This window comes from Ascaphus truei, chromosome 6, assembly GCF_040206685.1.
Source record: "Ascaphus truei isolate aAscTru1 chromosome 6, aAscTru1.hap1, whole genome shotgun sequence".
Taxonomy (NCBI): domain Eukaryota; kingdom Metazoa; phylum Chordata; class Amphibia; order Anura; family Ascaphidae; genus Ascaphus; species Ascaphus truei.
The window spans coordinates 136,108,004-136,120,895 of record NC_134488.1 but is presented as its reverse complement, the minus strand read 5'-3'; the positions used below and the strand labels follow the sequence as shown (position 1 = coordinate 136,120,895).

The 12,892-nt window shown below is 56.6% G+C and overlaps 1 protein-coding gene across 1 annotated transcript in view; it reads right to left on the bottom strand.

The window, feature by feature from the left end:
* LOC142497958 (ly6/PLAUR domain-containing protein 3-like) overlaps positions 1-9,959 on the bottom strand; it is a 71,407-nt gene extending 61,448 nt beyond the window's left edge. Inside the window, exon 1 of the mRNA XM_075606430.1 lies at positions 9,725-9,959. Within this exon, the coding sequence (XP_075462545.1) occupies positions 9,725-9,803 (79 nt within the window). The 5' untranslated portion in view covers positions 9,804-9,959. The remainder of the gene's footprint in view (positions 1-9,724) is intronic.
* Positions 9,960-12,892: the final 2,933 nt, after the last annotated feature.

Genomic DNA, 12,892 nt, shown 5'->3' with positions numbered 1-12,892 from the left:
GGAAGTGGTAGTTGTGGGCAGAGGCCCCGGGGGGTGTATGAGCTGGGAGAGAGTTAGGAAGTGGTAGTTGTGGGCAGAGGCCCCGGGTGTATGAGCTGGGAGAGAGTAAGGAAGTGGTAGTTGTGGGCAGAGGCCCCGGGTGTATGAGCTGGGAGAGAGTTAGGAAGTGGTAGTAGCGGGCAGAGGCCCCCTGGTGTATGAGCTGGGAGAGAGTTAGGAAGTGGTAGTAGCGGGCAGAGGCCCCGGGTGTATGAGCTGGGAGAGAGTAAGGAAGTGGTAGTTGTGGGCAGAGGCCCCGGGTGTATGAGCTGGCAGAGAGTTAGGAAGTGGTAGTTGCCTGCAGAGGCCCCAGGTGTATGAGCTGCGAGAGAGTTAGGAGGTGGTAGTTGCCGGCAGAGGCCCCCAGGTGTATGAGCTTTGAGAGAGTTAAGAAGTGGTAGTTGCGGGCAGAGGCCCCCAGGTGTATGAGCTGGGAGAGATTTAGGAAGTGGTAGTTGCGGGCAGAGGCCCCTAGGTGTATGAGCTGGGAGAGAGTTAGGAAGTGGTAGTTGCGGGCAGAGGCCCCGGGTGTATGAGCTGGGAGAGAGTTAGGAAGTGGTAGTTGCGGGCAGAGGCCCCGGGTGTATGAGCTGGGAGAGAGTTAGGAAGTGGTAGTTGTGGGCAGAGGCCCCGGGTGTATGAGCTGGGAGAGAGTTAGGGAGTGGTAGTTGCGGGCAGAGGCCCCGGGTGTTTGAGCTGCGAGAGAGTTAAGAAGTGGTAGTTGCGGGCAGAGGTCCCCAGGTGTATGAGCTGGGAGAGATTTAGGAAGTGGTAGTTGCGGGCAGAGGCCCCCAGGTGTATGAGCTGGGAGAGAGTTAGGAAGTGGTAGTTGCGGGCAGAGGCCCTGGCTGTATGAGCTGGGAGAGAGTTAGGAAGTGGTAGTTGCGGGCACAGGCCCCGGGTGTATGAGCTGGGAGAGAGTTAGGAGGTGGCAGTTTCCGGCAGAGGCCCCCAGGTGTATGAGCTGCGAGAGAGTTAGGAAGTGGTAGCTGCGGGCAGAGCCCCCGGGTGTATGAGCTGGGGGAGAGTTAGGAAGTGGTAGTTGTGGGCAGAGGCCCTCTGGTGTCTGAGCTGGGTGAGAGTTAGGAAGTGGTAGTTGCAGGCAGAGGCCCCAGTGTATGAGCTGGGAGAGAGTTAGGAAGTGGTAGTTGTGGGCAGAGGCCCCCGTGTGTATGAGCTGGGAGAGAGTTAGGAAGTGGTAGTTGCGGGCAGAGGCCCCCGTGTGTATGAGCTGGGAGAGAGTTAGGAAGTGGTAGTTGCGGGCAGAGGCCCCAGTGTATGAGCTGAGAGAGAGTTAGGGTGTGGTAGTTGCGGGCAGAGACCCCCAGGTGTATGAGCTGGGAGAGAGTTAGGAAGTGGTAGTTGCGGGCAGAGACCCCCGGGTGAATGAGCTGGGAGAGAGTTAGGAGGTGGTAGTTGCCAGCAGAGGTCCCCAGGTGTATGAGCTGGGAGAGAGTTAGGAAGTGGTAGTTGCCGGCAGAGGTCCCGGGTGTATTAGCTGACAGAGAGTTAGGAAGTGGTAGCTGCGGGCAGAGGCCCTCGGGTGTATGAGCTGGGTGAGAGTTAGGAAATGGTAGTTGCGGGCAGAGGCCCGGGTGTATGAGCTGGGAGAGAGTTAGGGTGTGGTAGTTGCCGGCAGAGGCCCCAGGTGTATGAGCTGGGAGAGAGTTAGGCGGTGGTAGTTGAGGGCAGAGGTCACCGGGTGTATGAGCTGGGAGAGAGTTAGGAAGTGGTAGTTGTGGGCAGAGGCCCCAGGTGTATGAGCTGGGAGAGAGTAAGGAAGTGGTAGTTGCCGGCAGAGGCCCCGGGTGTATGAGCTGGGAGAGAGTTAGGAAGTGGTAGTTGCCGGAAGAGGCCCCGGGTGTATGAGCTGGGAGAGAGTTAGGAGGTGGTAGTTGCGGGCAAAGGCCCTGGGTGTATGAGCTGGTAGAGAGTTAGGAAGTGGTAGTTACGGGCAAAGGCCCCGGGTGTATGAGCTGGTAGAGAGTTAGGAGGTGGTAGTTGCCGGCAGAGGCCCCGGGTGTATGAGCTGGGAGAGAGTTAGGAAGTGGTAGTTGCCGGAAGAGGCCCCAGTGTATGAGCTGGGAGAGAGTTAGGGAGTGGTAGTTGCGGGCAGAGACCCCCGGGTGAATGAGCTGGGAGAGAGTTAGGAGGTGGTAGTTGCCGGCAGAGGTCCCCAGGTGTATGAGCTGGGAGAGAGTTAGGAAGTGGTAATTGCCGGCAGAGGCCACAGGTGTATGAGCTGGGAGAGAGTTAGGAAGTGGTAGTTGCCGGCAGAGGCCACGGGTGTATGAGCTGGGAGAGAGTAAGGAAGTGGTAGTTGTGGGCAGAGGCCCAAGGTGTATGAGCTGGGAGAGAGTTATGAAGTGGTAGTTGCGGGTAGAGGCCCCGGGTGTATGAGCTGGGAGAGAGTTAGGAGGTGGTAGTTGCGGGCAGAGACCCACGGGTGTATGAGCTGGGAGAGAGTTAGGGAGTGGTAGTTGCGGGCAGAGAGCCCCAGGTATATGAGCTGGGAGAGAGTTAGGAAGTGGTAGTTGCGGGCAGAGACCCCCGGGTGAATGAGCTGGGAGAGAGTTAGGAGGTGGTAGTTGCCGGCAGAGGTCCCCAGGTGTATGAGCTGGGAGAGAGTTAGGAAGTGGTAATTGCCGGCAGAGGCCACAGGTGTATGAGCTGGGAGAGAGTAAGGAAGTGGTAGTTGTGGGCAGAGGCCCCGGGTGTATGAGCTGGGAGAGAGTAAGGAAGTGGTAGTTGTGGGCAGAGGCCCCGGGTGTATGAGCTGGGAGAGAGTAAGGTAGTGGTAGTTGTGGGCAGAGGCCCCGGGTGTATGAGCTGCGAGAGAGTTAAGAAGTGGTAGTTGCGGGCAGAGGTCCCCAGGTGTATGAGCTGGGAGAGAGTTAGGAAGTGGTAGTTGCGGGCAGAGGCCCCCAGGTATATGAGCTGGGAGAGAGTTAGGAAGTGGTAGTTGCGGGCAGAGGCCCCCAGGTGTATGAGCTGGGAGAGAGTTAGGAAGTGGTAGTTGCGGGCACAGGCCCCGGGTGTATGAGCTGGGAGAGAGTTAGGAGGTGGTAGTTGCCGGCAGAGGCCCCCAGGTGTATGAGCTGCGAGAGAGTTAGGAAGTGGTAGCTGCGGGCAGAGCCCCCGGGTGTATGAGCTGGGGGAAAGTTAGGAAGTGGTAGTTGTGGGCAGAGGCCCTCGGGTGTATGAGCTGGGTGAGAGTTAGGAAGTGGTAGTTGCAGGCAGAGGCCCCAGTGTATGAGCTGGGAGAGAGTTAGGAAGTGGTAGTTGCGGGCAGAGGCCCCAGGTGTATGAGCTGCGAGAGAGTTAGGAAGTGGTAGCTGCGGGCAGAGCCCCCGGGTGTAAGAGCTGGGGGAAAGTTAGGAAGTGGTAGTTGTGGGCAGAGGCCCTCGGGTGTATGAGCTGGGTGAGAGTTAGGAAGTGGTAGTTGCAGGCAGAGGCCCCAGTGTATGAGCTGGGAGAGAGTTAGGAAGTGGTAGTTGCGGGCAGAGGCCCCCGGGTGTATGAGCTGGGAGAGAGTTAGGAAGTGGTAGTTGCAGGCAGAGGCCCCGGGTGTATGAGCTGGTAGAGAGTTAGGAAGTGGTAGTTGCGGGCAGAGACCCACGGGTGTATGAGCTGGGAGAGAGTTAGGGAGTGGTAGTTGCGGGCAGAGACCCCCAGGTATATGAGCTGGAGAGAGTTAGGAAGTGGTAGTTGCGGGCAGAGGCCCCCAGGTGTATGAGCTGGGAGAGAGTTAGGAAGTGGTAGTTGCGGGCAGAGGCCCCCAGGTGTATGAGCTGGGAGAGAGTTAGGAAGTGGTAGTTGCGGGCACAGGCCCCGGGTGTATGAGCTGGGAGAGAGTTCGGAAGTGGTAGTTGGGGGCAGAGGCCCCCAGGTGTATGAGCTGGGAGAGAGTTAGGAGGTGGTAGCTGCGGGCAGAGCCCCCGGGTGTATGAGCTGGGGGAGAGTTAGGAAGTGGTAGTTGTGGGCAGAGGCCCTCGGGTGTATGAGCTGGGTGAGAGTTAGGAAGTGGTAGTTGCAGGCAGAGGCCCCAGTGTATGAGCTGGGAGAGAGTTAGGAAGTGGTTGTTGCGGGCAGAGGCCCCCGGGTGTATGAGCTGGGAGAGAGTTAGGAAGTGGTAGTTGCGGGCAGAGGCCCCGGGTGTATGAGCTGGGAGAGAGTTTGGAAGTGGTAGTTGCCGGCAGAGGCCCCCGGGTGTATGAGCTGGAAGAGAGTTAGGAGGTGGTAGTTGCCGGCAGAGGCCCCTGAGTGTATGAGCTGGGAGAGAGTTAGGAGGTGGTAGTTGCCGACAGAGGCCCCGGGTGTATGAGCTGGGAGAGGGTTAGGAAGTGGTAGTTGTGGGCAGAGGCCCCGGGTGTATGAGCTGGGAGAGAGTTAGGAAGTGGTAGTTGCGGGCACAGGCCCCGGGTGTATGAGCTGGGAGAGAGTTAGGAGGTGGTAGTTGCCAGCAGAGGCCCCCAGGTGTATGAGCTGCGAGAGAGTTAGGAAGTGGTAGCTGCGGGAAGAGCCCCCGGGTGTATGAGCTGGGGGAGAGTTTGGAAGTGGTAGTTGTGGGCAGAGGCCCTCGGGTGTATGAGCTGGGTGAGAGTTAGGAAGTGGTAGTTGCAGGCAGAGGCCCCAGTGTATGAGCTGGGAGAGAGTTAGGAAGTGGTAGTTGCGGGCAGAGGCCCCGGGTGTATGAGCTGGGAGAGAGTTAGGAAGTGGTAGTTACGGGCAGAGGCCCCGGGGTGTATGAGCTGGGAGAGAGTTAGGGTGTGGTAGTTACGGGCAGAGGCCCCCGGGTGTATGAGCTGGGAGAGAGTTAGGAAGTGGTAGTTGCGGGCAGAGGCCCCAGGTGTATGAGCTGCGAGAGAGTTAGGAAGTGGTAGCTGCGGGCAGAGCCCCCGGGTGTATGAGCTGGGGGAAAGTTAGGAAGTGGTAGTTGTGGGCAGAGGCCCTCGGGTGTATGAGCTGGGTGAGAGTTAGGAAGTGGTAGTTGCAGGCAGAGGCCCCAGTGTATGAGCTGGGAGAGAGTTAGGAAGTGGTAGTTGCGGGCAGAGGCCCCCGGGTGTATGAGCTGGGAGAGAGTTAGGAAGTGGTAGTTGCAGGCAGAGGCCCCGGGTGTATGAGCTGGTAGAGAGTTAGGAAGTGGTAGTTGCGGGCAGAGACCCACGGGTGTATGAGCTGGGAGAGAGTTAGGGAGTGGTAGTTGCGGGCAGAGACCCCCAGGTATATGAGCTGGGAGAGAGTTAGGAAGTGGTAGTTGCGGGCAGAGGCCCCCAGGTGTATGAGCTGGGAGAGAGTTAGGAAGTGGTAGTTACGGGCAGAGGCCCCGGGGTGTATGAGCTGGGAGAGAGTTAGGGTGTGGTAGTTACGGGCAGAGGCCCCCGGGTGTATGAGCTGGGAGAGAGTTAGGAAGTGGTAGTTGCGGGCAGAGACCCACGGGTGTATGAGCTGGGAGAGAGTTAGGGAGTGGTAGTTGCGGGCAGAGACCCCCAGGTATATGAGCTGGGAGAGAGTTAGGAAGTGGTAGTTGCGGGCAGAGGCCCCGGGTGTATGAGCTGGGAGAGAGTTAGGAAGTGGTAGTTACGGGCAGAGGCCCCGGGGTGTATGAGCTGGGAGAGAGTTAGGGTGTGGTAGTTACGGGCAGAGGCCCCCGGGTGTATGAGCTGGGAGAGAGTTAGGAAGTGGTAGTTGCGGGCAGAGACCCACGGGTGTATGAGCTGGGAGAGAGTTAGGGAGTGGTAGTTGCGGGCAGAGACCCCCAGGTATATGAGCTGGGAGAGAGTTAGGAAGTGGTAGTTGCGGGCAGAGGCCCCGGGTGTATGAGCTGGGAGAGAGTTAGGAAGTGGTAGTTACGGGCAGAGGCCCCGGGGTGTATGAGCTGGGAGAGAGTTAGGGTGTGGTAGTTACGGGCAGAGGCCCCCGGGTGTATGAGCTGGGAGAGAGTTAGGAAGTGGTAGTTGCGGGCAGAGACCCACGGGTGTATGAGCTGGGAGAGAGTTAGGGAGTGGTAGTTGCGGGCAGAGACCCCCAGGTATATGAGCTGGGAGAGAGTTAGGAAGTGGTAGTTGCGGGCAGAGGCCCCGGGTGTATGAGCTGGGAGAGAGTTAGGAAGTGGTAGTTACGGGCAGAGGCCCCGGGGTGTATGAGCTGGGAGAGAGTTAGGGTGTGGTAGTTACGGGCAGAGGCCCCCGGGTGTATGAGCTGGGAGAGAGTTAGGAAGTGGTAGTTGCGGGCAGAGACCCACGGGTGTATGAGCTGGGAGAGAGTTAGGGAGTGGTAGTTGCGGGCAGAGACCCCCAGGTATATGAGCTGGGAGAGAGTTAGGAAGTGGTAGTTGCGGGCAGAGGCCCCGGGTGTATGAGCTGGGAGAGAGTTAGGAAGTGGTAGTTACGGGCAGAGGCCCCGGGGTGTATGAGCTGGGAGAGAGTTAGGGTGTGGTAGTTACGGGCAGAGGCCCCCGGGTGTATGAGCTGGGAGAGAGTTAGGAAGTGGTAGTTGCGGGCAGAGACCCACGGGTGTATGAGCTGGGAGAGAGTTAGGGAGTGGTAGTTGCGGGCAGAGACCCCCAGGTATATGAGCTGGGAGAGAGTTAGGAAGTGGTAGTTGCGGGCAGAGGCCCCGGGTGTATGAGCTGGGAGAGAGTTAGGAAGTGGTAGTTACGGGCAGAGGCCCCGGGGTGTATGAGCTGGGAGAGAGTTAGGGTGTGGTAGTTACGGGCAGAGGCCCCCGGGTGTATGAGCTGGGAGAGAGTTAGGAAGTGGTAGTTGCGGGCAGAGGCCCCCAGGTGTATGAGCTGGGAGAGAGTTAGGAAGTGGTAGTTGCGGGCACAGGCCCCGGGTGTATGAGCTGGGAGAGAGTTAGGAAGTGGTAGTTGCGGGCAGAGGCCCCCAGGTGTTTGAGCTGGGAGAGAGTTAGGAGGTGGTAGCTGCGGGCAGAGCCCCCGGGTGTATGAGCTGGGGGAGAGTTAGGAAGTGGTAGTTGTGGGCAGAGGCCCTCGGGTGTATGAGCTGGGTGAGAGTTAGGAAGTGGTAGTTGCAGGCAGAGGCCCCAGTGTATGAGCTGGGAGAGAGTTAGGAAGTGGTTGTTGCGGGCAGAGGCCCCCGGGTGTATGAGCTGGGAGAGAGTTAGGAAGTGGTAGTTGCGGGCAGAGGCCCCGGGTGTATGAGCTGGGAGAGAGTTTGGAAGTGGTAGTTGCCGGCAGAGGCCCCCGGGTGTATGAGCTGGAAGAGAGTTAGGAGGTGGTAGTTGCCGGCAGAGGCCCCTGAGTGTATGAGCTGGGAGAGAGTTAGGAGGTGGTAGTTGCCGACAGAGGCCCCGGGTGTATGAGCTGGGAGAGGGTTAGGAAGTGGTAGTTGTGGGCAGAGGCCCCGGGTGTATGAGCTGGGAGAGAGTTAGGAAGTGGTAGTTGCGGGCACAGGCCCCGGGTGTATGAGCTGGGAGAGAGTTAGGAGGTGGTAGATGCCAGCAGAGGCCCCCAGGTGTATGAGCTGCGAGAGAGTTAGGAAGTGGTAGCTGCGGGAAGAGCCCCCGGGTGTATGAGCTGGGGGAGAGTTAGGAAGTGGTAGTTGTGGGCAGAGGCCCTCGGGTGTATGAGCTGGGTGAGAGTTAGGAAGTGGTAGTTGCAGGCAGAGGCCCCAGTGTATGAGCTGGGAGAGAGTTAGGAAGTGGTAGTTGCGGGCAGAGGCCCCGGGTGTATGAGCTGGGAGAGAGTTAGGGTGTGGTAGTTACGGGCAGAGGCCCCCGGGTGTATGAGCTGGGAGAGAGTTAGGAAGTGGTAGTTACGGGCAGAGGCCCCAGTGTATGAGCTTTGAGAGAGTTAGGAAGTGGTAGTGACGGGCAGAGGCCCCGGGTGTATGAGCTGGGAGAGAGTTAGGAAGTGGTAGTTGTGGGCAGAGACCCCCAGGTGTATGGGCTGGGAGAGAGTTAGGAAGTGGTAGTTACGGGCAGAGGCCCCCGGGTGTATGAGCTGGGAGAGAGTTAGGAAGTGGTAGTTGCGGGCAGAGGTCCCAGTGTATGAGCTGGGAGAGAGTTAGGAAGTGGTAGTTGTGGGCAGAGGCCCCGGGTGTATGAGCTGGGAGAGGGTTAGGAAGTGGTAGTTGTGGGCAGAGGCCCCGGGTGTATGAGCTGGGAGAGAGTTAGGAAGTGGTAGTTGCGGGCACAGGCCCCGGGTGTATGAGCTGGGAGAGAGTTAGGAGGTGGTAGATGCCAGCAGAGGCCCCCAGGTGTATGAGCTGCGAGAGAGTTAGGAAGTGGTAGCTGCGGGAAGAGCCCCCGGGTGTATGAGCTGGGGGAGAGTTAGGAAGTGGTAGTTGTGGGCAGAGGCCCTCGGGTGTATGAGCTGGGTGAGAGTTAGGAAGTGGTAGTTGCAGGCAGAGGCCCCAGTGTATGAGCTGGGAGAGAGTTAGGAAGTGGTAGTTGCGGGCAGAGGCCCCGGGTGTATGAGCTGGGAGAGAGTTAGGGTGTGGTAGTTACGGGCAGAGGCCCCCGGGTGTATGAGCTGGGAGAGAGTTAGGAAGTGGTAGTTACGGGCAGAGGCCCCAGTGTATGAGCTTTGAGAGAGTTAGGAAGTGGTAGTGACGGGCAGAGGCCCCGGGTGTATGAGCTGGGAGAGAGTTAGGAAGTGGTAGTTGTGGGCAGAGACCCCCAGGTGTATGGGCTGGGAGAGAGTTAGGAAGTGGTAGTTACGGGCAGAGGCCCCCGGGTGTATGAGCTGGGAGAGAGTTAGGAAGTGGTAGTTGCGGGCAGAGGTCCCAGTGTATGAGCTGGGAGAGAGTTAGGGTGTGGTAGTTACGGGCAGAGGCCCCCGGGTGTATGAGCTGGGCGTTTTAGCAGGGCTGGGAGTGTATACAAGGTGCAGCATTAATAGCGACGTTCACTCCTGCGACAGAGCTGTACCTGATCTGCTGTTATCAACGTGCTACGATACCACGGAGTGTGGAGTACCACTACTATTTATTTACACGCTAATAATCCTACTTTCAAGTTACGTATAAAGCTTTATTTTTGAAAGATTATCTTCGCCTGTTCTAACCACAGATTCCTGGCAATATTTCTCAGGAAGATCTTTCAAATAATGTTTAATACATTTAGAGTTTTATAAATCAGCCACAGGACCACGAGTAATGCAGAGAAACCCTCGGGAAGTTTCACAGCACAGCATGTGTGTGTGAGTGTGTGTGAGTGTGTGTGAGTGTGTGTGTGTGTGTGAGTTTGTGTGTGTTTGTGAGTTTGTGTGTGAGAGTTTGTGTGTGTGTGTGTGTGTGTGTGTGTGTTTGTGAGAGTTTGTGTGTGTGTGTGTGTGTGTGTGAGTGGGTGTGAGTTTGTGTGTGTGTGTGTGAGTGGGTGTGAGTTTGTGTGTGTGTGTGTGAGTGGGTGTGAGTTTGTGTGTGAGTTTGTGTTTGAGTATGTGTATGTGTGTGTGTGTGAGTTTGTGTTTGAGTTTGTGTGTGTGTGTATGTATGTGTGTGTTTGTGTGTGTGTGTGAGTTTGTGTTTGAGTTTGTATGTGTGTGTGTGTGTGTTTGTGTGTGTGTGTGTGTGTGTGAGGAGGGGTCTGGAATTCCTGGCTGTGTATAATTGGAGAGCAATATGTGTATTGTGTGTGTGTGGGGGGGGGGGGACATGCCCTGCTGCTGATGCACCTGCTCTGTGTGTGGCATCCTGCAGTGTTATGGGGGGGCCCTCACCTGGTATGATGAGAGTGGAGACCACGCAGATGATGGGTATCACGTGAGACCTCCAGCTCCAGCTTCGGGTCCGTTCCATCCTCCCCGATGCTTCCAGCTCCCGGTTAAGTGAGACAGCTCTCGGCGCTGCCACATACAAGGTGAGATGTGCTGGTCCTGCCCTGCTGTATATTATCTTAGTTTGGCTGATTTCCACGAGTCATTACAGGGAGACTCCCTTCCAAACATCATCATCAGCATTATAACATCAACAACGCGAGCCAAACCTGCCCTGCAGCCTCCTCTCTCATCCCAGGATCGCAACCCCTATGAATGCATCACTGTGACTGCACCCACGTCCTGCCCCCCCCCGTCCTGCCCCAACCATCCTGCTCCCCCCGTCCTGCCCCCCCACGTCCTGCCCCCCCCACGTCCTGCCCCCCCCACGTCCTGCCCCCCCTCCACGTCCTGCCCCCCCACGTCCTCCCCCCCCCGTCCTGCCCCCCCCGTCCTGCCCCCCCCCGTCCTGCCCCCCCCATCCTGCCCCCCCCGTCCTGCCCCCCCCGTCCTGCCCCCCCCCGTCCTGCCCCCCCCCCGTCCTGCCCCCCCCCGTCCTGCCCCCCCCGTCCTGCCCCCCCCGTCCTGCCCCCCCCATCCTGCCATGTGACTAACTCTCATATCCCAGTGCTACCCCCCTATAATCACCGTCACTGCCCCCCAGTCCTGCCATGTGACTAGAGAACAGGACTAGAGTCCAAAATGGTGCAACAGATATATTTACAGGTATATAATGTAATAAGTCGTATATGCCACGGATATATATTCTTTTTGCTTGAATTGTTAAGTGAGGAAAAACTGCTCTTTGGGGGATAAATATCCATAGTCAACCTTTTGAAACTGTTCATGAATATGTGACTGCCAATAGGGCTTCCAATCTTAGAGTGGGATTTATAGGGTATTAGGGGAACATAACGCCAAAGGTAAAGTTCCCTGTTCTCCTACCACACTCAAGTAAGTCACAGAACAGAATTGGTGACATAGTCAGAGAGCAGTATACATATCATAGTCCACTGACTTTTGATTTGTAGAGTGGTGTAGATCAGCAAGGAATCCATGCAGACGTGCCTCCAACTTGATTGCAGAGCAGGGGGAAAAAAACCTCTAGGGAGGAGAGTGGAGCACAGCACAAGGACGGACAGCAGGACTAGCACACCATAGGTTAAACTAATTTATTAGTATATAGGGGGAGACACCATAAAACCGGACAATCACTCACTCTGACGCGTTTCGGGCTAAGCCCTTTGAGGGCTAACCCACTATAATCACTGTCACTGCCCCTGCCTGTAAGGAATCCGCTCATCGGTTTACTGTTTGCCTTACCTTGTAGGCTTGTGCAGTCCTGGAACACTTCCCCTGAGATTTACTGCAGCCTGGATTCAATCACCAAAGCAATACTGTCACACGCCCCTTCTGCTATTGGTTCACTGACCTTTAAGTACTGCTTTCCCACAATGCTCCCTGCCGAGCATAGTCCTTTCTGGATGTCACTAACTGTTCTGCCACAAGCCCCTGGCTTGTTCTCCTGGTTTCCTGAGACCGGCTGCTATTGTCCTGCAGCGGTCTGTTCCTGTCTCCTGTGCTGAAGCTGAGTACTCTCCTTGTTGTCTGCAGCTCCAGGTTTCCTAAGGCCGGCTGCTATATTCACGCAGTGGTCTGTTCCTGTCGCCTGTGCTGAAGCGGAGGTTTCCCCTGTGTTTCTTCAGCTTCCTGGTTCCTGGGGCCCGCTGCTCTTTCCCTATTGCAGAGGCCGTGTCCTGGTTCCTGCGCTGAAACGGAGGATTCCCCAGCCCGCTCAGGACTCTTGCGCTGAAGCACTGGTTTCCCAGTGCAGCTTGGTGGTGTGCTACTCTGGTCTGCCTACCACCTCCTGAGACCAGTGCCATGGTCGCCGCACGCGCAGAGGCCACTCCCGCACTCCTAAGCTGAAGCGGGGCTCTCCTGACTACCTGTTGCCGAACCCCTGCTTGAACAACGTTTACCCTGATGTCTCCTGTCCTGACCCTGGCTTGTCCAGCGACGATGCTGTCTTCTCCTATCCTGATCCTGCTATGTACGACTACGAACTACGCAATCCGTATCCGCCTGCGCGGTCTAAGGTCGGTGCTTTTACAACCCCACCTCAGCCACGCGGTCCGACCCAGGTTTGTGGCGAGCACAAGCGTGACAGTATGCTCGGCCCCACAAACTCGGACCGCCCTGTGGTGAGGGTTGGTAAGTTTTTTCCTAAAAACCTGTCCCGGTCTGTAGACCAGTCCCAGTTTGAAAACGAATATCTGTGCGATATACTACCCCTGATGGAAGATCTGTTTATGTTTGAAGGTTTAACCCCTTTGCAAAAGAAATGCCGTAATGATCTCTTTAGTAAGGCTTACTGCCTCAAGGACTTAAAACAGTATCTGGCCACTTGTGTTCTCTCTCCTGATTCCCCTTTAACCTGGGATAAGGTGAATCCTGTGGAACTGGCCAACGCCCGTATTACACTCAATGCCCTGTCCTTATCATTGGACATTCACATAGTACAACCGGACCCTTTCTTCATGTTGACTCACGCTCAGGAAACGCTGCTTGTACTTTCCTTGACATTGGACATGTGTATGATAAAACAGGATCCCCTTTACTGCCAGTCCTGTCGCTAAACCTGGGGACGTATCCCTCTCTCCAGGGAATGTCCAAACTGTCCCACTATCACTGCCCCCTAATGCAGAAGCTGCCACGGTCCCTAGCCCTGATTGTATGCCCGGATACGCTGACACCAATGATAAGTCTACGTTAACCCCTGCCGATCAGTCCTGTGTGGCTCCTCTGGAGTATACGTATGTTTCTCTAGCCAACACTAAGGTTCAAGTGTCAGAGAACAAGTCCCTTTTTCCCTCTATTTCTAACTCTGAATCCCTCACTCCAGCCCTTGAGGGTTTTCCAGCTTTAACCCCTGCTAGGCAGTCCTGTGCGCTTTCCCCGTCAGAGAAAGAATCCCTTCTACTTCCACATTTTAAGCTTGAATCCCTAAGTTCTGTTCCCAGGGTCATTTCTGTATTAACCCCTGTGGGGCAGCTCTCTGAGTCTCCTTTGGTAATTCCCTGTTCTCTGTCAGCCATGGTCACGTCCCTATCTCCAGAGGAGAGATTCCTT